This window comes from Bombus vosnesenskii, unplaced genomic scaffold (genome assembly GCF_011952255.1).
Source record: "Bombus vosnesenskii isolate JDL3184/JDL3185 unplaced genomic scaffold, Bvos_JDL3184-5_v1.1 scf7180000016261, whole genome shotgun sequence".
Taxonomy (NCBI): Eukaryota; Metazoa; Arthropoda; class Insecta; order Hymenoptera; family Apidae; genus Bombus; species Bombus vosnesenskii.
Genome location: NW_022884330.1, coordinates 33,089 through 59,881, shown reverse-complemented (window position 1 = coordinate 59,881; position 26,793 = coordinate 33,089). Strand labels below are relative to the sequence as shown.

At 41.1% G+C, this 26,793-nt stretch overlaps 1 protein-coding gene across 2 annotated transcripts in view; it reads right to left on the bottom strand.

The window, feature by feature from the left end:
• The window catches only part of LOC117241676 (bone morphogenetic protein 1-like), a 54,736-nt gene that overhangs the window by 11,955 nt on the left and 15,988 nt on the right, over window positions 1-26,793 (bottom strand). For both annotated transcript variants that reach the window (XM_033507658.1, XM_033507657.1), the window contains exons 2-4: window positions 7,384-7,536; window positions 7,078-7,282; window positions 5,903-6,178 (exon numbers count right to left, since the gene is read on the bottom strand). In XM_033507658.1, the coding sequence (XP_033363549.1) occupies window positions 5,903-6,178; window positions 7,078-7,190 (389 nt within the window). In that variant the 5' untranslated portion in view covers window positions 7,191-7,282; window positions 7,384-7,536. The remainder of the gene's footprint in view (window positions 1-5,902; window positions 6,179-7,077; window positions 7,283-7,383; window positions 7,537-26,793) is intronic.

Genomic DNA, 26,793 nt, shown 5'->3' with positions numbered 1-26,793 from the left:
GGGGTGAGGCTTGCGAGGGGAGTGACACTTTGAAAAATAATTTGCCCCCTTCGCGTAAACATCGGAGCTTGCCGCGGAACGAGGCTCGCACGCGTGTGCCACGGCTCTGCCCCTCGTTTATTAGTACTAATTACCGCGGGGCGTAATTCTCCCCGGATTTCCTATCTCCCCACCCTAGGTTGGTCGCGAGGGGTGAACCACCCTTGCAGCGGCGACTCTCGACCGGCAGCAGTCAAGCTATGCGCTTCTGAATCGGCGCGGCATTACAATTAATTAACGGGGCCTCGAGCGAGCGAGCGAGCGAGCGAGCAGCCTCCATTAAGGGTGCGCTAGCGAGCTTCGTGAACGAACTACCAGAGAAAAAGGGAGAGGAAGAGAGAGGCAGAGAGAGAGGAAGAAGAACGGTGTGGTTCGTGTACGTGTAAATCGTAGAAATTCACGGCTGCTGGTGGAAAACCGACAGAGCGCTTTTCTTTAACAACGTTTACTCGAAGTCTTCGCCGAGGATCTTTCTCTCCCTTTCGTTTTGTTTCTTTGACTTTTACGATCGCAGCCATCGTTATAGAGCAGCGGCATGGTACGAGTTTTACGATTCAGATCCTCGCGACTTGTCCTATGAAATAAATATCTCTTCGGTCTCGATTCGCGCTGAAACACGAAATCCCATTATTACGCTCCCTTACGATGGTGACTCTTTTGTTAACACGACACGAATCGCCAGAGATTGATACGTTATATCGCAGGACAGAGTTGTTCGGAACTTACGACAGTTGATAATGAAACGTTTTATTTTATGGAAAAACGAGGGTTGTTCCAGGAAATTGAGAAATTGAGAAACAGGGGTTTGAAGCAGGTGTTGATTAATGGTGAGGTTACTCGAACTGATTCCAGGAAACTGTTTTAGCCAGTTGTTCGGTTCGACACTGGCGCCGCTTGTAATACTTGTCAGTGTCAGTCAACGTTAGCCGTATTAACGAAGGCAAAAGAACGATTATTTGTGTTAAAGCGATTTCCGCTTGACGCGTTTCCAGCGTGAAAATGAAAGATGTACGCGGCCTGTCCTATGAACAAATTGAACAAGGCTTGAGAAACCTTCGGAAACTCCCGGATAATTGCGAAATAATATAGTTTAGAAGGCGAGTTCTTGCCGAATATCTTTCGCTTTTACATATTAAACAAATAAAATATTAACGATAACAAATAATTAACGAATAGAATATATTACACCATTCGTCGGATACAAAATACATACGATGACTCGCAAATATTGTTTTTTAAGATTCTTCCTTGCTCTCTGTCTCTGCGTTTATGTATGTTGCTGTCAAGGAAGATATGTTTCGACAAATTAGACGTCGCGTCTGTTTCGTAATTCAGGTCAACTGCTATAGCTTCGAAGATATCCGGGGCTGGAAACAATACGTCTCGCTTAATACCGTGTCTAGCAATACTCGCGCCGCGAGCAACAAAACCTGCAATCCGTTGTTTTCATTGCGGCGATCTTGTCGAGGTTGCGGCAAATGCAGTCCTGGATCTAAAACGTAACGATAATCGCGCGATTCGCTCCAATCTCGGTATCCATTAAATCCCAATGTCGAAACTTCCAACCCTTAGCGGTTTCTAGGGTTGAGTAGGTTTTACCGGCGGTAGCAAACTCAGTGGCTGATACTTTCACGGTAAAAGGAACACGCCACTAAAAGGGAATACATTTCGATGATCTTGGCCGCGATAGCGTTCCTCTTATCTTAGTAAAACAAATATTTTTAAATTGAAACTAAAAATAGGAGAATATTCTTTTTCAGATAAAAGTTAAAAAAATTAAATCATCGGAATTGGCGCTTACAAAAGTGGTAAGTTACGAGGAAGGAAATTTACTTTTCACAATTTGGACGAACGTTCCACGATCACGTTCCCGAACGAGCATATATTCCGGAAGTCTCGTCAGGTTCGATCGAGCCGGCGCTAAATTCATTGAAAAGTCACGCGACTCGGCCGTATGTCATCCTTTTCTCTTTCACGCTGCATTCAGAGAACCATTCGATTCTATCGGAGGAACACCATCGGTTGACCCGACGTGGATTTCAATCAAACGATCGCGAGACGCATAGATCATTCTATTAGCTTTGACGTGTGCTAGTTACCACCCCTTCGAATGTCGATCCATCTCTCTACACTGGCGGTCGAACCCTCCCCTAACCAGCAAGCAATAAACCACAATATAATATATCAGTGTCCCGGCCATACTGAAATAATCCAGCCCGACCCAGCTTAGAATTTAACGAATCACGATTTTTCATCAATCAGCGGAACGACAATGAAAACGCGATTCGCGGTTTTCCCCGTTTCTCGCGTCCCTGATATTTTTCACCCCCCAAGGGTCTGTTTTGTTCGGCCCGTTTTACTGTCATCGTCCTCCGCGTAACTTATCACCACTGAATAAAGCCCGCGTCTAATATATATCAATATTAACGCCGAGCCTGCAACCCTTGTGATTTGTTATATCGCCTCGAGCGAGTGCTTCGTTGGCAATTAATTAATGAACCGGGTGTTAAATTAATCGTGATTTGTTTCAGCGCGACTTGTTGTACGTTAATGAGAAAAATTAATTTCATCGGTGCAGCTTCTCCGTTCTTCTTAAACAACACGAGACAAATTATTCTTTTAGACATATTATTCATTCGGATTTGATTGAGATTTGTTTTAAGCAATCGATATAAACGAAGCTTTACGTATACAGAAAATTTCAACTTTGTAGAAAATTTAACGAACAGATACTTTAAAACGTAGTATTTAATCTTCTCGTTTGCTTCTTGCAAGCAACGCGAACTATTTAACTATTCGTATTTCCGTTAAATCGATTCCGTGTATCCAATTTTTATATCGTCGTATCAACCTGACACCAAAGAGGAAATTAAATTTCGAAACATCTAAAATGATTAACAAACAAGAGTTAATGAAATTAATATCAGTAACCGTTATATCACCGGTTTGTTAAATTGCTTATTATCAATCCCGTCAAACAAAATGTAGAAATATTTGAAGCGAAGCCAGTTCATCGAGCTTGCGTATTTATCCCAGGAAATCGAATTCACTCGAACGAACGATCCCGTGACGCGTATACGAGAGCGCGGTTTTAATCGAATTCATCGAAACGCGCCTTAAATTCATCCCCTTTCACCCGTCCATTCCACTGTCCATAGTTCAATAGACAACAAGCGCACGATAATCTCGCGGTACTGATAACGCGCAACGAAAAGAGTCAAGCGCAGCCGGAGGCGCTAGGACGGAAGTCACGGAGGACAGAGGGAAATGATGAGTTACGGCGACCGATTCACCACCGACGGACCGACGTATTCGCTGAATACGAAATTTTCTCCGACTGATCTCGATAAATCACTCGAATCCCATCTTTCTCCTTTCCAACCATTTTTTTTCCTTTTTTTCCATCGGTTTCTATCTACCTCTCCCTCCTCTCTGCTCACCTTTTTGCGTCTTCATTTGCTCGATGGTCGAAATTGGAGCGAAAGAAAAGGGGAGAAGAAATAGAGAGAGCACGATAAGAAGAAGTTATCCCCGTGGCATGATCGTCTTCACGGATCCTTCAATGAAAAACGTTTAAGACCAGATCAGATTGAACCGATGGAGAAATTAATGCGTCTTGAGCTTCGCTCGTTTTTAATCGATACTCGAAGCTGACTGAAATTTACAGCTCGACTCGATCCTCCGCTGGCCGACAAGGGGAAAAAGCGGATTTCAAAACTTCCTTATCGCCCTGTAATTAATGCGTTCGCGCTCGCTTTCTTAATTGGAATTCCTGCGTTCAATAATTACGTGGCAATTCGACGGCCGCTGCGCCTCAATGTAATTGATCGTTTTACGATTCTATCAGGGGATCGGAGAAGGTTATTCGTTCGTTCGTTTATTACGGACATATTTTCATTCATGCGACTTTACTTATACGTATAATAATAAATACGAGCGATTGTTACTCGGTAATTCGTCGAGTATGATTCGCCACAAATTTCCTATGCTTTTAAGAACACGTTTTAAATGATTAGTCGTTAAATCTCTGATCTTTCATCTATCTCAGCTGCTGTCGTCATACGTTCTGTTCAGAGTTTAAACGTTCGAAGGTGCATTTTGTAACACGAGTACCTTTCAGAAGAAAATACGTCTAAGGTTTCTTGAATATCGTGGAAATTTTTTGAGTAAAAGAAAGTTTCGATATCGAATTTCGAAGAAGAGTTTTTAACGTGCTTTTTAATCGCTTCGCTTAAGAGGTACTCGGTAGAAGAGAGCCACACGGAAATGAAGGTAGAAATTTCTGCGGATACAGGGCTTGACCACGTCAAAGGTATCAGGTTCTTGCTTGATCCTCTCCAGAATTCTCCGTAGCTTCATTGGGAGATCACAGTGAGATCGTGTTTCATGATGTCGAACTCAGGTCGTAAATAAACGCTTTCGTAAGCCTGCTGAGTATCACTGTAAGCGTGAAAAAGGTACGAGGAGAAGCTATAACCGAGAAGTGCTGATTTGCGAGCACAAGAGAGAACGCGCAGGAAATCGAGAAATCAATGTTTGCGGTTCAAAATTTAATATATGTCGGTAGTAAATTTCATCGGAATATTTTAACGGTAATATTAAATATCGTTTAATAATTTTAATACCGGTAGATGTTGTATTCATTACTGGCATCTCCTGTATCCATTACCGGATTTATTTAAGTACGCTTGAAATTCAAATTTTTCGCATGTTCTGTTTTAAATAACGATAAAAAATACGTCGAAAGCGAATGTTATTACGCAACCAACTCGATTTAGAAAATTTTATTCATCGACGTTAATATAAAAGATGCAGTTTTACGGAAGCTACCGGTGAAACTAAAAAACCCGGATTTTCTCGAGTGCATTTTACCGATATCGTCCTTTCTACTCCTTTTTTCGTCTTCATCCCCCGTAGGTTTTCAGAGAGGAGCGCATAATCTATAGACGAACACATCCGCAACCGGTCAGAGACACTAGTGTGCCGATGTTGACAGGTTATTGGCAGTTCAAGGGCTGAAAATGCCCGACCGGCACTATCGGTCCCCATTTTCCAGCTTTACGATGACGACCATTGTTATTGGCATAGTAGCCCTACCAGCGGAAAATTGTTGGTGATAGGGAGGGTGCGAGTTAAAAGAGCGAACTCTATTATCGAACACGGCAATACACTTAATCACTTCTCTATCGGAAATAGAGTATGGTTCTTTTTTTAACTTCCCAATGGGTACTTCAGCTTGGAGGTCTTTTGTTAAAACGTTTCCCACTGGTTTTATTCCAAAAAGTAAAATCCAGTTCTTCCGCTTAATCATTAGATTTTATAGGTCAGTACGTTAGAAATGTCATTATCGAATTCCTAAAATGAAATCGGAAAGATATTAACCAGGAACATGAGCAAGTTGGGTATCTCATATAACATTTTCGTGGTCAAGCAGCGTGGTCAATAAAATACGAGATAGGATTTAGTTCGAAAGATATCAATTTATAAATTTCTGACTTGTTTCATATTTCCTGGTACATCGATCGAATATTAACATCTTGTGGGTAATTTAAACGCTATAAATTTCTGCCAGACTCTAAAACCTTTCCAATCGATCCGACGATAACTTTCCTTGACAAATGTGCTTTACACGAAATAAGATGATTTCCTTGTTTTGTTTTTTTTATAAAATTATTTCGCATGCATATCTATTTCTAGAAGCGAATAATATTTTTCTAAACGCGTAAAATACGCTGACTTCATCGTATTCTTAAAATTTAAACTACTATTTCTTCGATCAAAGTTATATTTAAAAAGAAAAGTTTTCGAATACAAACGTACGATAAGCGTGAATCATTAAGGGGAAGTAAAGAAATTCTCGTACCTTCTACGGTGATGACGACGATGACGCCGTTTCGATGCGTTCCGTGTGCTGCTTTCCGGTTGAATGGTGAACACTTCCTCGACGTTTTCCACGTTCGTGGTTTTTATTTGATTCACGTTCTCAGTAGTCGTGGGAAACGCGTTCAACTCTTGAGACGTTCTCAAAAATGCTTCCATCGATTTTGTAGCGTTCACGTTCGACGCCGTTTGCGAGGCTTCACGCCCTTGTTTTCGAGCGGAATGTCTTTTCTTGGTTGGTGGGGTGGTTGATTCTAGCCTAAACATTTGATATTTTTTACGAAACCGCTTTAAAATCATCGAAACCTTGGGAATTAAAAACTATAAATTCAATATTAAACTTAGAAATTCAGAAATTCAGTGTTCAAAATTGAAGTTTGTCTGTCGTGAAATTTGTGTTTACTATAAAATTACAATAGAGTGCGAAGGAAGATAGTTAAAATCTGTACCATAAACGAGACTCGTGTCATTTATAGAATATTTCCAGCAAAACAATAAATTAATATACGCGCAACATAATATTGACAAGCATGTAAAGCGGGCACAAGACACATTCTATATCATCCGCTTTTAATTAATACTACTGATGCTAAAGGTATCTAAATACTTTTAATTGGCACTCAAAATACAAAAATGTATCGCTTCGTTTCGTAGGTTTTCAGATAAATGTATACATATCACCACCCTGTTGTTTATTTTAAATACCCGACAAATTCTCCAACAAAATATTCTACGAATTAGTATACGTAATATCGTCTATTAAAATAATTCGTTCTCTCGAAAACAGAAATCACGAGTACCATTAAAAAAGTTAAATCTGCTCTTACGCAACAAAATATACGTTTAAAAATTCATTACGAAAAAGAGTTTAAAAATTACACGAGGATAAAAACAGGTGCAATAACGTAGAAGCATTTCGCATTAAAAAATTCTCTGTGAAGCGAAACTCGCTATTCCTGGCGTTTGAATTAACTTGTCCGAGTCCCATACTCAACAAAAAAAAAAAAAAAAAAAAAAAAAGAAATAGGAGAAAATGAGAAAGAAAGGTTACCATCTAAGTGGTGTGACATGGCACGTATTTTGAGTTGAAAATCTCAAATCATCGTCACGCTGGAAGCGTTCGCGTAACTTTCGCGTGAAATTTTCGTGCCGCTCTACCTGAATTCAACGCCTTCGTCCCTCACCCCAGGCCTAGCATCTTCGTTCCTCGCGTTAAAACTGAATCCACCCTCGAGCTCGCCGTCCATGCTGTATTGATTCCGGTCCACCATAATTGGTTCGGATTTCTCTTGAGAAGCCACGATCTCCTCGTTCTCCTGATGCGCCTCGTTAGCGTCATGCTCATTTTTAAATTGAAGGATCTCTGGAACGACACCTGTCGCTAGCATACATCGACCAACCGGCTACCTTAACGGATATACCATCCGAATGATGGAAAAGTTTGCCCGCAGAAAACTTTTTTACCTGTAAGACCCTCTTCTTCGACTTGGAGACCCTCTTTCAGCACCTCGTCCCGATACTTCTCCAGCTCTTCCAGATAACTCTTGTTGAGTTTTTGCTGTCGCCATTCGGTCTCGTATTTGATATTCGGCAGCGCGATATCGCCCAGAAACCCACCTGGAACGTAAACATATCGACGCACACATTCATGAATCTATCTTGATACGAAGCTTATGACTAGACTACGGATAATTGATTACGCTCGTTTTATCTTATCTCCCGTTTTTCTGCTGTATTTTTCAACTCTTTCTAATCCTAATATCTTCGATTCTTCCCTCTGCGCATCTACCGAGTACTGTTACTCTTGCTACAATTATAATTATAATTATCCGTATAACCTTTCGTTACGACAAAACGTCTTTCTAACCAAAGACGTTTTGTGTTTGTACGTTCGAAATATTTACCCTTCCCTCTCGTGCGTGTAACGATACGCATCTGACATCGAGTTAATGCCATTTAATCGCGAGCAGGCATACTTGGCTGGTGAATCCGACTCGTATTCGGGAATTTCGTTATTTCGTATTTGAGGAGCAGGACGGAAGGAGCTGACGCTTTCGCGATCCGCCGTCTCCAACGAATCTCGTGTGTGCGCGTGCTGACAAAGATTGAACATTACCCTCCGGTGGCCACGTAATTCTCGAATTTACATTCCCCCGTCTGCACGTGCTTCGGACTTTCGACGTTCACCGTCCATATGTCTTGTTAGCGATACCAGCTGTGGGATAGCGAGTTTCCAAGACACTCGGCTGCTATAGCATGGCGCATTGCCTTATTATCAACGTTCATAAATCATGGAACGTGGTGTTATCGGTGAAGAGAGAGAGAGTTTGTTCGACTGCAGTTGTTTCGACCGATGTAAACAGCCTCGGTCGCGTTATCAGCTATCAGGAGCGGGTCGAAGATTCGTGACGAGAAAAGGAACGAACCGTTCGAGTAGGTCGCGCGAGAACAGGAAAGAAGTAAAATAGTTACCGAAGATTCTGAAAAATCACGTAAGGTACTCTTGCAAGGAATGATCGACCACCGTCTTTTATCGTTCTTCCACTCGGTTTTAACGACACGTACCGAGAAAAGATACGTTTACAGAGGACGAAGACCGCTTTGCTGGAAAGAAGGATTATTCAATTCCGTGTCAACCACCTGGTCGATTTCCTATTATTAGTTAGAGAGTCAGATGCTCGATGGAGAAATAATTAAATGATCGAGACGAAAGGGATTGTCATCGTTGCTGTTCCCAATGTTGATTCGATCAAATGGATTCGACTATTCCTGTTTTGGAACGAGGAAATCGCTCGGAAAAGAAAGTGGAATTAAACGAAACGGTTTTATGGAAATCTGTCTAAAATATCGGAAGCTTTGCACAAGTTGCTAGCCTATTATAGGGCATCGATCTTTCTATCGACCTCGTCTCGTCTCGTTCGGATTATAAGTGGCGTAAAGAACCCAACCAGCGGGGTGAACGTGAATGAATCGAATATAAGAAACGAGGAGGACGTTGAACGGAGGACAGTTATCTTTATTGGCAAAGTTAAAGCACCGTTCAAGAAATAGCTGTTAATGTACGATATTTGAATATCAGAAATTCGTGTCAACTATTCATTGATTATTGGCGTTGCAATATCCGCGTAACTGGCCAATATAAAAGCTGCGTTAGTCATTTCTGTAACTGTTATAGAGAAACAATGCCTATCATAATAAAAATAAATTAGCGAAATCTTGATTATTCGAATTAATCGTGGCACATAGTTGGATAATCGAATTTTTATGTTTACTAACACTTCTTACTGCTCGTAATCAGTTCTGATTACCACATTAATGACGGTACACGCCAAGAGTCGTCTTAATTAACAATAAACACTTGTAATTCATTTGCCGATGTTGCCAATTGAACAATTTTTATGAGAAATAGTTATATTACGATGCATAAATGCCTACCGAACCTGTTTTAGCTCGTAAAACACTTTGGGAAAACCATCGATCCTTCTCCTTATTTTCTGAGAATGCCTCCGGTAACAGGTTGCTCATAGTTGTCGATAAAGTTTTAAATACAAATTTCAAACGATCTGCTATCAACTTGCTAAAAATAACACGCTTCTTGACCTCTCGATTCCTTTTCTTCTAAACGTGCAAACGAGCAACAATGAACATCATCGTGGTACATCAACGTTATATCATGTTAAGTGGTAGATCCGTATAATTCGCACGAAACCAGTCGACGCTGCATTTTGGTGAAATGGAAGCGTATAAACGTCTAATTGAGTGGAGTCGGCGCGCCTGATTCCACGATCGTTGTGAGATTGCAGCATTCCACATGTCGTACGCTTCGTTTTTGGCCTTTGACCCCCGGTGGCAAGCGGTTTTGCTCGGTATCGTTGACGAAATACCCTCGCGGTCATGCTTATCGGTGTTTTCATAGCGGAAGGCTATTGTGAAAAATTCAGAATTTTACGCGCAGCCGCACTGACCTGTGCTCATCTGAGTAATAATTTTCTTCCTTACTACGCGACGTATCTCACTTCCCTTTTTCTATTTACTTTTTCTTTTTTTTTCTTTTTTAACCAAATCACGAAGTTATTTGTTTCAGTAAAAATTCATAAACTGTTTTTTTACGAATTCTTTTAAAAAATCGTACATACTGTGGCTCGCAAAAATAATTGAACGTTTATAGATATTCTTTTAAATATATTACGCGTATCGTACAAAGGATTTTGTATGATACACGTGATTCATGTTCACTTTCGTCAACTACTGCATACTTATCTAATAAAGATTTTCCAAATCTTTTATAGCGTTCTAAAAATGAAACTTTGTTTCGACTCGTTCAGAGGAAACAATTTCGTTATGTATGATTTTTACGGGCAGTCGTTCGTATATTTTCCACCTACAGAAAATTGTTCTCTCGACGATGGCACCTTCCGATCGACCGTCATCGCGAACGTAGAAATGCTTCGAAATATACTGTGTTTTTTCTCTCGTCGATTGTAATTTCGCAAAACGGCGTTAATTGTTTGAAAAATATTGTGATAAATTTCATGTTCGAAAATTTCCTGCAATTATTCGCGAAGTTCTTTTTCACGTGGCTTCGCATTGAACGGCTCAGGTATTGGCGGAACTTGGCGAGTCGCGAGTATTCGATGACACTCGTCGGCGATTCGTGTCAACGACGCCGTTGTTACTTCGATTCGAGAGCGTTCGTTCTCATTCACAAATTCGGTGAGCCGCGGTAACGATCGTCACGGATAGAACTTGTGCCACCAGAACCATCGAAACCAACGGCGGAGACAATGCTTTCTCTTAAACTTTTCTTCGTACTATGCTCGATATTTCGATAACTTCCTAAATATGAGAAATTAATATTTTTTATAATATCGCGCGTTTTTATCTCTATTTCTATAGATGTTCTTATCGAAATAGACTGATTTGGCTGACCGAGGGTCAATGTCGTATCACTGCAATTTACAGCCTAGTGATTCCACGAAAAGGTAATAAGTGTTGCTTCTAATTACCAGTTCGTCGTTAAATCCTACACTTTGATAAAATGCACATACTGTTACTGCAAAGTCGTCAAGGTATCTGTGTACTTAGAAGTTGTAATGCAAGTAAAGAGGAATATTTAAAGATATCAAAATTTCATTATTCGAAACTTACTCTTTGGAGAATGTCTTCGAAGAAGTGGTATAACGAGCAAATTATAATTTATTATCAAGTTTAACTTATTTTCTCTAACGCTTAATTACTACCTAATTACTTCGTTTTTACTTCAAGAGGTTATCCTTATCGGAGTTCACCTATTGACCGTAGTCGAAATTAATCTATTTACAGCGACTGGAATGTGAATTTTAAAGCATTCGTTTCTATATAGTACGTCTTATTGTTACATTGCCTATTTCTTAATGTGAAAGTGCTTATTGAAGAGAGTTGAAAAAGCAAAGATAAGCGTACAACGTCATTATCTACGTGCAGCGACCAACATCTAACGTATGGTTAACAAAACACGTATTATGTAGCCATGTTGTAATATATTCAACGTAGACTGTGTATCTCAAACAAAGTACATGTTTGATCAGCTGTAGTTCTGTACGACATAATATGACGCGGAATCGCCTACAGCGGGGCAACGAAACATCATTTCGAGGATAAAGATCGATCCCGTTAAACACGAGAAACACTGGGAGATTGTTAGACAGAGAACGAATGTGCAATATATGAAAAACTAATGAAAACCAGGAAAAAAATGTAATGGAAATTGAAAAATCGACTTACATTTATCTTTTATGAAAATACATTCCAATTGAATAGTTAATTCTTAATAAAAATGTTTCCACCTCGGTTCTGGGCAAATTTTCAAGTTTCTCGGCGATGAAGCACTATTTATCAGAGAAAATAAAGCATTGGGAGAAAATAGGCTATTCAAGTATTCTTTCGTTCATTAATCAGTCGAACCGCGTTTACCATTCTCCGCCACAGATGCAAACACGAGTTTAAAAGCGAATCGAGTAAATGTTGACCTGAGATCGCATAAATATTGGTCAAACATCGATGTACCACGCGAGATCAACATTAAATGCGAATGTTTGTCGCGTGTCAATATTAATTGTTCGATAGAAGTTTATACTTCGCTTTTCAGGGCTTCCTTCTTCCTCCTTTTTATTTGTAATCACGGATTGAACAAGTGTTTACCATGTATTCATTGTATAAAAGTAAACATGACACAGATTTATCGTTGAAGCTGATCGCCAGATATAAACCGAATTATCAATTAAAAGTTACGCAAATGTTATTGAAAGGTTTTCGTATAAAGTCAAGGCTTTTACAGCGAGACTAGCACAGTGTGTGCCGCGCAACGTAAGATTTATGTAGCTCGGTAAATACATTGATCTCGCGTAATATCTAGGTCAATACGAAATCCCGTACATCGCGCAATTGAACGTAAGCCAACAACGAAACAGGCCGACTAAAAAATTATTCCACTGCATAGAAAGGACTGTCATGAATGTCTAATATAATACATCTAGAACCAGTATCGTCCGAATAAAATGATTATTGTTTAAATATACGAACATATACGTTTCCCCTATAGAATTCTATGTTGTAGAATTTCACTGAAATTTTTCAAACGAACAAAAACATTAAAATTTGCCCAATTTTGAAAGAAATATTCCAGTGTTTCGCTTTGTCAAACATTTCGTACTTTCCAGATACGTTTCTAGATTTGTTTCAAACTCTACCGATAGATATAATCGTGATAGCCGAGTCTCCTAGCAATGCGAATAAAATTTCACGATATTTCGCGTAATACGGATAGTACATTCATAAATGGCGTACTCGTAAAAACCTGTGTACATCGATTTCGTCACTTGTACCACGTTTTGTGCTCCGAGCTCTCCGTATCTACTACAAAGCCAATACCACTTACAATAAGAACGCTATCTTTTCTTTCTTCGCGTCAGTTCAATACGAAGGGCATCCTGCGAGGAAGAAAAACTGAACGGAACACGAGAGATCGCCATTGTTACCCGGCTATATCTTATCGATAGACCCGATCGATTTCCTTTAATTAATCCAGTCATGGACCGCGTACATCGAACTCATCCCTACGTTGAACGTAATGTTGGCGTGTGTCCTATTAATGGCGGTGAATAATTTGTCTATCTAGAAATTAGCGAACACGATCCTGCCCACCGGGCCGAGTCGACGTCGATATCTCACCCTTCTGTTAACGAGGTCGCAATCGTCGAATTCGCCACCGATGAATTTACCCCGAGTCGTAAATACCGACTGCAATGTCGCCGCGACCGGTAACTCGTGGACAACGCCGGCTCGATTTATTCGATCCAATTAATTCTTTCGCGTTACGAGATACCCACTATGACGCGACTTTTTCTATGCGACATTATCGCGATCGAAAGCGTACATTCGTGAAAGTTAATTGGCAATTTTCGATACCGTAATTCTCGAATTCCCGATACCATAGAGTCGATTTAGGATTTTCAACGGTATGATTCATATTTCAAGCGTATTCAATGCAGTAAGTTTATAGTTTCCGAAGGAGTAACTCACGAAGTGATTATAATTCCATCGAATTGATTCACCGCCTTCCGAGGACTAATTCACGCGCCTGTTACTTTATGGGGTTAATTTAAATTTTTATTGCACCGTCGGTGGTGATGGTTTATACGTCGCTTTTAATCGTCCAGGTGAAAATAATGCGCCGAATATTACGTGATAACGGTGTACTTTATATCCTATGTTTTATGCTGGCATAATTCTCTACAATACATAAAGTTGTCGATTTTTTCAAGATTTCGTCGTTGCTCGAAGCGCGTAGTAACGTTAAATTTGTTCGACGTCGATTTAAAAGTAAGCGGAACGTGATTAATAATTCGCGATATACGGACGTATCTATGGACGTTAGTGTTTTCGTATATTTTTGATGAAGTTGACTGCAATGCTGATGAAACGGGTTGGCAGGGGTCGGGGGTGGAGGGGAGGGGAGAGGAGGTTCGTTCCAAAAGGACATGGTTTAGAGTTGGAAGGCTGACAATGTCAACTATGCGGATAATTACGTATGATGTGGTTCATAAAGTTCGCCTCGTGTACCAAAATTCACTTGCCACGTTCTAATTTACAATCTATAGAATATAATCACACGCGGAAACTAAATTTAATTTCTTAGCACATTAACTTCATATACATACAAATTACGCCACAATAAATTACAATATTCCATCAAAATTCATAATTTGTCAATTGAACGATATTGTTAATTACTAAATTACGATGCAAAGGGACGACGAATGAACTCATCTACGATACAATTTAAAAGGCAAAACACGAAATACATGCGGCGATCCCTTTCCTATTAAATCATGGAAGGATTAAAAGTCACCCCATTGATTCATACGCAACCCGCGAGCATTTAAACGTATCCGCGACAAAATCAGGATAAATAAATAAAATCGGCGAAACCTTTCCGATGGCCGGGATTAAACGCTGCCGCCAGCATTCAGATGTCCGATCCGGTTAATTAATTAGGCGCGTTCACGTACACACCGGGTATTGCCAGTAGTCCCTTGAGGGCTAGGGACGGGGGTCGAAATCGGCAGATTCACGGCGATACAATCGTAAATACGTCGTGGCTGGCAACGAGTATTAGGAACGTACGTATTAGTCAACGGACCGTGCACGCATATCCTTCCCTCCGTTGTGTTGTCCACGATTCATTAATTTATGGTGTTTCACGATCGTTTCGGTAAATCTGCAAGCGTAACGTCCATTTCCCTCGCAGCCCCTATTCACGTGACACCGATATTTTAATTATATCGTTCGCGGGACCGCACACGGCAGAACCAGCGTATTACGACGTCGTGTCGCATTATGCGTACGTCCTATGCATTTGTCCCTAGGCTACTATTCCGTCGCATCGTATACCATCGTTCGTTTAACATTTAAATGAACCTTTTTTCCCTTAGTTTGCCTCGAGCAAGTTCCAGTTCTGTCGGATCTCGCGGTGTGTTTACCTTCTTGCACCTATCTCGTGCAGCTCTCCTTAATTCAGTCTCCTGCAGATATTGCGAAAACTTTCTTCCCAGAGTTTATAGGAGTTTTCTTGCTCGGCTGTTCGTCGTGTCTCACTGTTTACGCAAGTAATTCCCTCGTGAGTAAAGTCACATTCTTTATAGCATATTTTATATATTATTCGAGAGTTATTGGTCGCTATTATTATTTACGAGCTAACTGTGTAATTTGCATAAACACGCTGTAAACGTCGAAACCAGTGACAAGTACACAATGGATGAGAAAAGCACTTCCTAAAGACGCGACGGGAATTTTGTCACTTCCAAAGATTCTTGAAGATTTCCAAGTTTTGAAAATCTCTCGAGAGTCTGATGGCCTGATATACGAAAATATCGAAGTTCCTGAAGTTGAACAATATTTTCGACGCCGTGTAATCAATTCGTGCGCTCTTGAAAGGAATATCAAGTATATATTTTGAATCGCGAACAATAGAGTCGATTCCGAGCAACTACTCGAAACGTTACATGTATAAAAAAGTAAAAAACGAAAGAGAGGGGGAGAGAGAGAGGGAGAGAGAGAGGGAGAGAGAGAGAGAGAGAAACATAAACGACAAAAAATAATCTGTAGGATGATTGATCCACTCGAAATAAGTCAAGCGACATTGTCGCTTCTTTTCAATGGCCATCGAGAAGGGTTACGGAATATCGATAGACATTCGAGGGAAAACAAAACGAGAATCGTCAAATTCAATTTTCCATCGCGTCACGTACAGTACACCGTCGCTCTATGAATTTTGTTGCAGAAGCGTACGCACACCGGCGCAATCGGTTACAAACCGCATAATGCCAAACCCCTGTTCGCTTCGAGCCGGTGATTTCGTGCCATTCAGCCCGTGGATTCGCCGGAATATTTGATGCTTGGTTAAAATCGCATTCTAGACCTGCCAGTAATGAACCGGAACGATTAACTCTACTTATCGTCGAACAATTCTCAGTCGAAGCGATCGCAATTTTCGCGCGTACTCCCTTTCCTACGTCGATCCTGCGTAATATCATTCTTTTTACAGACATTCTTTTTTTCTTTGTAGAAAGCACGTATAAATAATTTATCAGGTATGTAATTTCGTTCGAGTTTAATTAATTCAGTTAGCGGAGAAACGCTGAGAAATAATCGCGCGAACGTTCTGCAATTTGAAAACGTTGATTTCAACGTGCAGAAGACGAGATTAGTACGACGCTTTTATTTTTTCGTTGAAATAAAGAGGTGCTTTTTGTGGAATTAGAGAATCGGAATGATTCTTTGGAAGCTATTATCAGGAGTGGCTGCAATTCGCCGGATGATACGGAGAGATTATTTTCGAGCCCCATTTCCTCGATGAAAGCCCCGCGACAACAGAATCGTACCCCTTATCTAACCAAGAAATTTTATCCTATCGTTAACTTTTAACCGCGTTCGAAAGTAGAAGCATAATTTTATCAATTTCTTTCGTCGGAGGCGTGGAACGGAGTCCGGACTGGAAAATCAGTAGAGAGCGTGTAACGAGCAAGATAACGTTCTTTGTGTACCATTCAAGCATTTGCTTCTGAATAACTCTGAAAGAAAATAAATTACAGTTACGCAATTCAATCTGCGTTTTCCATCGAGTCCTCGACTTTGCGAAACCTTCTTCTTACATTCTTTTTGAATTGGAAAAAGTACCGTGGAACTTCTGACTTTAATTTAAAAGAATTCCCTTTGTCTCGCGAAGAAATGGATATTCTTTGTCAATCAATTTCAAGCGAGTCGTACAGCTCAATGAAAATAAGCAGATTTAGCTCGTCAATCTAAATTCTATTATTATTCCGACATCGATGGAACCATTCATCGGTAAGAAAACTAACTTTTCTAAAGTTCTTGGTACGTGCGTCTACGCTATCGTTTCCAGGAAACTCGGATTCACGCGGAGAGCATAATCTGTTCGAATTACGTCGCGATTAATGCTGAAACGTGTAAGGAGGTTAAATAACATTGAAACTGCGATCGGTGCAACCACAGGATTGTGGCTGACAGCCAAACGGAAGGTCGGAAGTGGTTCAATCTCCGAATCGATCTCAGAAGCCTCCTTTTCCATTTCCAGGACATTTGCAAGAGCATTGATGTTATGAGAAGGAGAGGGACAGACGGAACACTTTACAGACCGGGCCAGACAAGAGCTACTTCCGGTTAGCTGGATAGAACGGGCTTTCCTATCGAACAACTTTCGATAGTTCGTCGAGCAATCGTATCGTCGATTCAATCTCCGTTAAATTTTCTGGGGATCTGCTTGTCTAATCTGTTACGTTTCTTCCTCCTTTTCTCTTTGCTCTTTCTACTTCATCGACGTTACTTTACCGATATTCATAACGCGCATGTTATTTCATTTATCGATCACTGATCGAGAATAGACAGCGTTTTAAATCGATAAATATTTTGGCGAGTACGAGTGAAAGAATATCTTTGCAATATCGACCGTTTGTTTAAACATAGTTGTTTACCCGCAATGCGAGAATACAGAAGCAAAGATTACATTTCGCGCGCAGGAAAATCACGCGAAAACGAGTTCCACTCATAAACTATGCTACTTCGCGTTGAAACAGTCACTTTTGTCTTCCTAATTCCCTTTGTTTCATCCCCTGCAAGCGTAAAACAACAAGACGAATATGTGGTATATAAATCATAAGATGAGTTATGATGGCATTCCACGGGAAGCTTTCAGCTCTACTAAAATAAATTTCAAGTGTATTTCGGTCCTCGGCCAGGAAGTAACGTAGTATCATCTAATTAATATAATACTCGCCATTTTTTATCATTATTCGATTTGTGTATCCATTCTTTTTATTATTATTACACGTAATACACGTAATAAATGAAACCTGCCTATCCGAATCAGAATCTAAAGGAAAATTATTCAAATTGATTCTAACGTCGAAATGTATAATTTCAAAAATTCAAAGTAGAAGTTGCGATCTATTAAACTCTGAAAAAATCTGTAGATTATCTACATTATTCGGCTGTTCACAACTATAATAGCCCATCCATGTAATCTCTCGTTAGATCTCTCTGAATCGAGCGAATAGCAAGTAGCCCGCGTCTCTGGACGTTACTTTCGGGCGCGATGTCTCGGATTTTCAGCGACGAAATCATACGTTTCTTGTACGCGAGAAGAGCGAGAAAGAGAGACAGGCAGAGGAAAAGGGGCACAGCTCACCGACAACTTTTCGTAGCTGGGATTCGACGATAATGCGTCGTGCCGCGTTTCATACAGATATAGAAGCCCGGTGTACGTGTGTCGTATTGATTCGAATGGAGAAGCCTCTCGCATCGCAGCGAACCTCTATCGCGTCGGATTAAACGCTTGCGTATGCTACTGACGTCAACTTTCCGTCCCTTTTTTTCTCCCTCTTGTCCACTTCGCTCTCCCGTCGAACGATCCAGTGCAACTTGCGTCGATACGGAGATCTCTTTCTCTATTTTCTTCCCTTTATTTTCCCCTTCCTCTTCTTTCATTTGCTTTTGCCTCTTTGTGCACCAAAGCTTTTTGCCATTTTTTGGATCTGTTGTTTCCGCACTTGATCTAAGAGCTGAAGGCTCCTCCGAATCGACGAGCAAATGCAAGCGCGACGACTTTACACGTTGATTGTTTGCGTGTAACTCCAGATGAAAACTTCTCACACTTGACACTTTCTTAGTACATCGAGCGATTTTGCGAATTTTTTTCGAGCGTCTGAAGTTATTGCACGTGCGCAAGAAAACGGACCATGCAATACGATGCGAAACTGAATCCTCTATAAACTCTCTAAACACACAGTCCTAAACATTCTATACACATTCGCATGATCTTCTTTCGAGAATCGTTCGCATCGAGAACCATCGTAAACGTACAAGCAACACCTTTGTTCCCATCCACGCTCTTGCTTTATTCCATCTCGCAGCTCATCCAACCGAATGAAAACGACACCGAAGATGGAAACACTTTTCCTCTTCCTTTTTCGGGCGGATACGATGTACCGAATATCGTCCAAAGAGCATATGTCCGAGGATCAATCGAAGTCGATGCAACTTGGGAAGGTGGCACATCCGCCTTTCTCTCTATCCTCCGATCAACCATCCAAGAGATGGCCTATCAACCCGTGACACGCTCATGGCGATCCGTATGGCTTTACCGTCACCCGAGTTAAGAGTTTCGCTCTATGGCCGTGAATCTGTTTTCGTGTCTCGCGGAATATGAGATTGACGTTGAATAATGCATCTCTGGCCCCTTCGACGAGCACAACGATCTTCGTTTTACGCTCTCGCGACCGAATCAACCTTTAATTGTATTCCGTTCTTCGTTCTGCGTTCATATTCGCACGCTGCTCGAAATAATTAGAGCTTTGTTCGCTCGCACGATTTTGCTGCTGCTTGGTAGATCGCGTCAGACGTTTGCAGTGACTTTCCTGTTGGGTAAACTCTTCAGCTGGACGACTTGGTCAAAACCGGTAGAACATTAAATACTTTGACGTATCGCGAGAGATAAAAGAAGCTAGATAGGACATTTTAACTAAGCAGGGCAGCGTACGACGTTGATCGTTCATCGAATTAATTAAACCACTATGTCGGTCGTTTGTAAGTGTATCGTACGATTATCAAGAAACGAACAAAATTTATAGAAATTCCGTATGGATATTATTTCGAATTTGAGTGGAAAAGTGGCCGATGGTCATTTCGGTCGAACGTGGAAGACGAGCATTCTGCAGAATCAAAGTCAGGAAGCGCGCTGCTACGCAGAAGCTAGCCGGACGTGATGAAAACTTATCCCTCAGGATTAGGTTGACTTCTCACCTGGGATGAGAGTCGACTCGCGGAAAAGGAAGACCCGAGTAAAAAGGAACGTCTGATGACCTCTGACATCGACCGAATGTTTTTCTTTCTCTTTTCGTTTCCATCTTCAGACTCTTCGCACGATCGGAGGACATCCTTTGTCGCGCCATTTTCCATGCAATCTATTACAAAACGAATTTTCTACCTTTTCCTTTTTACATATCGATAGACAAAAGCAGGAGATTTATGAAAAATTACTTCGAAAATCGCGATTCGTTACTTTCAGAAGTGGACGAAGGATCGAAATAATATAAGGAGCCAAATACCGAAAAAATTACACGCGTTCTTTTCAATTTTTGTTGTTTTCCTTTTCCGATACTACACTGGGAAACTTTATCTTTTCAGTTCCACTTTAACGCGGCAAAGCTGGGATGAACTTTGGATAATACGAAATTGAAATGCGTCGAAAAGAAACAACGTTCGAGAAATGCTTTTTAGATTCGTCGTAAGACTACCCATCCACAGGGCAGAACTGAACGGATAACAATTCGAAAGTTACCAATTTCTAAAGTCTCGATTGTGTCCGAACGATTGAAAAGTTTCTGAAGTTTATATATATTTCGGAGAAGTTTAACTTTCGCTTAAATCCACCTCAAAATTAATCCGCCGATATTCCCGATCTAAACTTTTATCACAATATCGAACTTTGTTGTTGGAAAATTTTCTTTGAATGATAATATTATCCTTAATCGAGCTACTCGGAAGTTTTAAGTTTTGTTAGTTAAGCCCGATACGAATTAACGTTTAATATTTCGAAAAACGAAGGACCTGTTTTCACAAACTAATTTATTGCAGGCAGATAATCGCCAACTTTAATCCATCGTGGTCAACGTAGCGTTAACGTAACGATTCATTTGCAACTTTTTTAATCAGCGTGCATTACGAAATTCTAGTTTTTAACACGGCGAGTATAAAAGAGCGCAATTCTTCGTCAAAAGAAGCCAACAAACATTGTTCTTCTTTACACCACACGCTTTTCCCAAAAACCTGTCGTTTTTGCCGCTCCGTTAGAAACAGACGCGCGTTAATTCTACCGTCGAATCATGTGTCCGCGCGTTATTATCGTGCAAACGTAAAACGTAGAACTGGTAAAAATTTTCCGATCGTTTAAACGGGCAAATTATCCACCTATTCGCGTCGAAGATAAAACGCGAAGAAACTTGGTCGTCACGGTACGGTAAACAGAATCGGATCGGATGTTTGCTCGCGACATCGCGTCGTGGTCGTTCTCGATTCATACGCGTTCACGGTTGCCACATTCCACCGCGGAATTCCAAGTGAAATTTTGAACCTGCTCGATCGTAGGCGGTGCACACGGACGACCGACACGCTGCTACAGTTACCATAGTATACGCGGTGTCTCTGACCCACATAGTGGGCGAGGTGGGCGTTCAAGCCGGAAACAGGCCGGGGATAACGGTTGGAAGACGAGGATGGAAGAGGGACGTGGTGGACAGTGGTGGGATAGAAAAGTCGGGGAGAACAAAACCCGTACGCGAAGGAAACGGGCCGAGGACAAGACTAAATGAAACGAGGTTGACTGTCGGTCCTCTTGCACCCCCTCACCTTCTTCTCTCGCATCTCTCTTACCCTCTGTTTCTCTCTTGCCAACGTTCTTCCTTGCTCTTTTCCCGGTGAACAAAGCGGAGACACGGTCACGTTACCGAGTAACGTTCGGACGTTCTTGGATACGACGGCGATTCGCGCTGCACAACCTAGCGAGAATTATTTCGACGTTCCGGCGTGCTGCTTCCGCTGCTGAAATTTGAACAAACGACACGGTTGCTTGTTAGCCGCGCATAATGCACGTGGAAATCCGAGTTTATGGCACCCCTTGACGTATGCGTGTAAGTACGTGAGCGGGTCGCGGACCTTGGTTCAGCTCGGAAATTTGGGGACGTTTGATTCGCGTCGAACGATCGATCTTGACGGAATCTTTGCGATAGTAGAACGGTACCAAGGATATACTTTGCAGTTAGAAATTCGAAAAGTTCTATCGTCAAAACATCCTGATATTCGAATATTCTGCAACTACAAACAATTACGAACAACTGCAAATAAAGTGTGATCTCGTAATGTTAAGAATGCTATGAACTTATCCGATAAAACTCACGATATAATCACCGCAACTTTTATTATCGTTTGTTCGCTAGATCGACAGTGTTAAAGCAGATACTATCAACGACAAATCATTCTGTATCGTCGAATCCATTTATCCGTTTCGTTCACAATTTGCTTTCAAAGGTTTTCAATTACTTTGACGCGTGTCCGTCAATGATACGCGTCTATTGTCATCTGCGCGACACACCGGGCAATTTGTTGGCGGCAAAGTCGCAAAAGAATCGAATGCTCGAGGATTCGTTTTTACCTCGTGTCAACCGATGCCTGTTAAACCGATGATCACCGGTATTCTTCGCGTTCGATACGGAGAAAAATTCTCGCAATAAATTGTTGCGGAGATTGATGGGCCGCTATACTATGCTATTACCCGAACTACAATATGGCTTGTGCTCGTTTCCTTCGGTGAAAAATAGCGCTAGCCGCTACTTGGCCGCGTATTTATATTATACGAGACCACCGAATTCCATTGAAAAATGAATATCCGCGTTTATCTCTTTCTACTTCTTAGGATCGCATAACTGAACCAGGTTTCAAGACCTGCAACGCAATTTTATTTATAAACTGTTTTTAGTTAATTCGGTCGATTCGGAAAAAGAAATGGGAATTTTCTATCGTGGCAAAGCGAAGGAAATTTTTGAAGTAGGAAATCTGTCGAGAAACGCATATAATAGTTTAACAAAGAAGTCGCATAGAGCTCGATTAGCGTAATTATGCGTTAATTGTGAACTATTAGGACGCAGGAAGCAGCGGCACGCGTAGAAAGGCGCACCTAATTTCATATCGAGAACGAAAAAAAGAATTGGAGCTACACTTTCGCGGGACGTTAATGAAGTGAGAGTGAATTAAATTTTCTTTGATCTCGTCGTAAAGTACGTTTCGCGGAAGGGGTAACTTTCTCGTGAAACGCGTACCAGTTATAGCTTAAAACCGTGAACGATATCCCTTTATCGTAATGCGACGACGTCTTCCTCGAAATAATAATTCCTATTTTAATAACGCGAATTTCATAACGTTAAAAGCTAAAACTTCTCGTGCTGAATAAAATCATCCATGAAACAGCGTATCTTTTAGAGATAAAAATTGCAAAAAATGCAAACAAGAAGTAGACCAAGGAAAATATGCAAAAATCTTCGTCAAGGATGGCCTTAATTTCCCCGTAATTAAACCATCTACGTAGCTATCTCTTCTTCCCGCTCGTGCTACATATGCGCGAGACTAAAAACATCTTGAAGATCGGCCGCGTTCGATAACACGGAATTCTTTTCTCCCGCGAGAATTCGTTTAAAAGAGCTTACGGCGTAGGTCTTACTTACACGTAGAAACGCGAAGCGTCTTGTATCGAGTCGCAAGTGATTTTTCTTCGGGCATTTAATAACATTTCTGTTGCTTGCATAAGGGTTAGAGTAGAAGGGGGTAAAAATGTAAGAAAGAAACACGCGCAAAAAGGAAACAGTCGTGTACGAGGAGGGCAGACAAGCTGACCAACTGCTCGGCGAAATGAGGAGGAAAACGGTTATCGCGCAACCGGAAAGGGACCGAACGCGATCGTGGACCGTGCTGTTAAGTAGAATGGAATAATTAAAGCGGTATTTGCGGCTGGATTATTTCAACGGCGACGGAAACAGCGGCGCAAAAACTGACTGGCCACCGGTGGAGAAAAATCGTTGGAAAGTGAAGGAGAAGAGAGGAAGAAAGAGAAATGACTGGACAGCTGCCAAGTGCAGTGCAGGGAGAATGCCATCCGCAGAGATCGCCGATGAGGGTCGGACCAACCCTTAATTTCTGTTTACTTCGTATAATGCCTTTCTACCGGGGCAAGGGATTAGAGGGAAGGGGCCGTTTCTCGATGCGTTATTGTAGGTTACTGGATTTCCAAGCGATTATGCTTCTGTTACCATTCCACCAACGAATCAATTTGTTATTTGACCTCTGCCCACTTCCTAGGTTAAGTATTATCGTTTATCGAAGAGATATATCGTGGCTCGCGAAAGTATTTTGACGTTTACCATAGAAAACTTTGATGTATACATTGGATATGATGTACATATACGTACGTGTTATATAAATTGTTTCGAAATTTCATTAGTATTATTACGAGACACAGTGCAACTAACATGATTATACCGATTTTTAAAATCAATCTGAAGATGTATATAGACGTCGCAAGATATTTGTTGCTTCAGCGAAGGTTTGTTTTATCATGTGGAAACTTTTATTTGACTTTAATTCGAAAATATGATAACGCAAGATCTTGGATAGGAATTTTACATCGTTGTGTCTACGATAGTAGATTGAATAATAAGATATCTTGTACTTAAAAATTCCAGCTGTTTCGACGCGTCCGTTAGACGCTATCGTCTTTCGATCCTCTTCTTTTCTTTTTTTTTTTTGCTACGAAATTAGTGCCAGACGAATCGATAGACCCCTCACTTTTCATGCCCCACACTTTTCGAGCCACTTTAGTCGCTTTGAACTTGCTTCCATTAATGGCGTGAAATGGATCTAATTTCGATACTTAGCTTACTCTAAAACCTTTCAAAAAATTATTGACCGATTTTATATTAACTATCTGCTGGTAATTTCATATCTCGTCAAATGGTAATAATCAGTAGCAATTTTTCGCGCGATGCTCAAAGCTGGGCGTTTCCCCTCGAAATATTTTTTTTATCGATTTATTTGAATATCATTAACCGGAGCTAATTGAATCGACGCAATTTAATCTCTTGGTATTTTTTCTCTGGCAAAATACTTCGTAAAATATGCTCGAGAACGTTGCAGGCTGGAAATTTCAAAACATAACTGGAAATTTTCATCGAACACCGAAATAATTAATTAATCGCAGTTTTACGCCCGAGCGCGCAACACACTACGAGATCGATGGATTTTGTTCGAAACTGTCAAAAATAATAATTCCCTGGCGCAGACTCTCGAGTTCATTAATTTTCTCCTCACTTAATTATGTTGTTAAGAAACTCGACAACAACTGACCTTAGCGTCGTAGCAAACCCTCGACATTCTGTTACTATTGTCAACGACAGCCAGTGCACAAGTGTATATCTCATTATAACAAGACGTTGAAGGGTTAAAGAGAAAAGAAGAGGAAGCGCGAAGGAAAGAAAAATGGTAACGAGTGGGTAGACAGGAGAAGAACGCGGCGACACTATGGAAAGGAAGAAAGAAAAAAGAAAGGAAAATCGGGGCGAGGGACGCGTGTGTTGCGTCTCTTCGGAATTAAAGCGGCGGAAGGTAATTCGAGTTGTCGCGTGTCAACGGTGAATGCCGGTGAAAAATATAATATCCGCCGAAGAACAAGGTTCGTTTAATTTCGTGTAATTAATATCTCGATATGGTAAATCGTATATACGATAATTCACGAAAGCATTCGATTTATCACGGAAAATTTCTACGAATATACCTATCATGCACGTTATACGAAACTCTGTAAAATTTCGTTGACGCTGTCGCGAAACACGACTATCGTCGGATAATTGGGCGGATGGAATAAGCATTGTTATTGAAAATCATATCGACGAGTGTACGCGTGGGTGATTTATAAATCGCGAAGTTACACGAGAGAAAAACATTCAGGAACTAGACGACAGCGTTAATCGAATTACTTGATTACACTCCCGCGGGCGCGGCTTCGTTTATGCCAATTAGCGCGCTCGTTAGCGGTAAACGCCACATCGTGTCACGAGAGAATCGTCCTCGTTGTTATTTCTCTCTATATCTCGTTATCCCGTTTCGTTCGTGGCGTATACGCCGCAGGAACGTTTGATCTGCTTTTTCCATCGATGCGCTCGTTCCCCGTCGCTTGTTTAACAGACTTCATTAAAAGATATGTACATCGAAAACAAACAGGGGAAGGAGGGAAAAGTGGAAGTACAGGGGAGAGCGTTTCCTTCCGGTGAATTTCAATAAATTATTCGTTTAAACGTTGCTCCATTGTGTGCTCTCGCGCGTACATGTTCGTTTGTTCGCTTTTTCCCGCGATTTTAGTCCGGGACCTTTCGCTAATGCAATTACGCGGGGAAAAAACACCCCCTCTATAATATTATCGAGAAACGATTTTAAAGGAACGCTCGCGCCGGTACAGTTTCTTCGTGCAAACAGAGATAGATATCGTACACCGGACGAAATTATATTTTCAATTGCAGAAAGTCAAGAGATTCTCAGTTTGATCACCGAGCGCCTTTTTTTACGCTTTCTAGGATTAGAATAATTACAATAAGATCTATTGTCGGAGAGGATCACCCTGTATGTTTTCTCCTTACGCGGCACGACGAATCAAATTTCCTGCAAGAAGTACAAAGAAAATTCTAATATCCAATAAAGTCATGTTCCTTTGCGGTCGCTTTATAAATGGCATTCCATATATTCCGCGATATCACGCAGAATGTACGAATGCGCGCTGCATTACAACGCGCGATAGGATTTAATCAAACACAACACTGCTGCGAAATAGCGCGAATAAATTCCATCACCACGAACCTCTATAAATCTTATATCGCGAACATAAGCTATCCGAAATAATATTAGAAAGACGATAAAATTCTTTAACTCGATAACGCCGTAAGACGAGCCCGCAAATACGATGCCATTTTATAGATACGATCCCATTGCTCAACATTTTCGCGAAATGTGGAATGTCTCGAAGAGGCCATCGCATTTGCCCAACTCTCCTAAATACGAATGAAACGTTGCGGCGTACACCATCACCAGTGTAAATCGAGACATACGATGTTCGATTCGAAGAGCGGTCACCCCGTTCCGCGAACGAACTCGAGGCGTTCTCGCGTGATGCTTGGAATTCCTGGCGGAGTTGCTCCGAAGGAATATCTATTTCCGGAGCAAAGG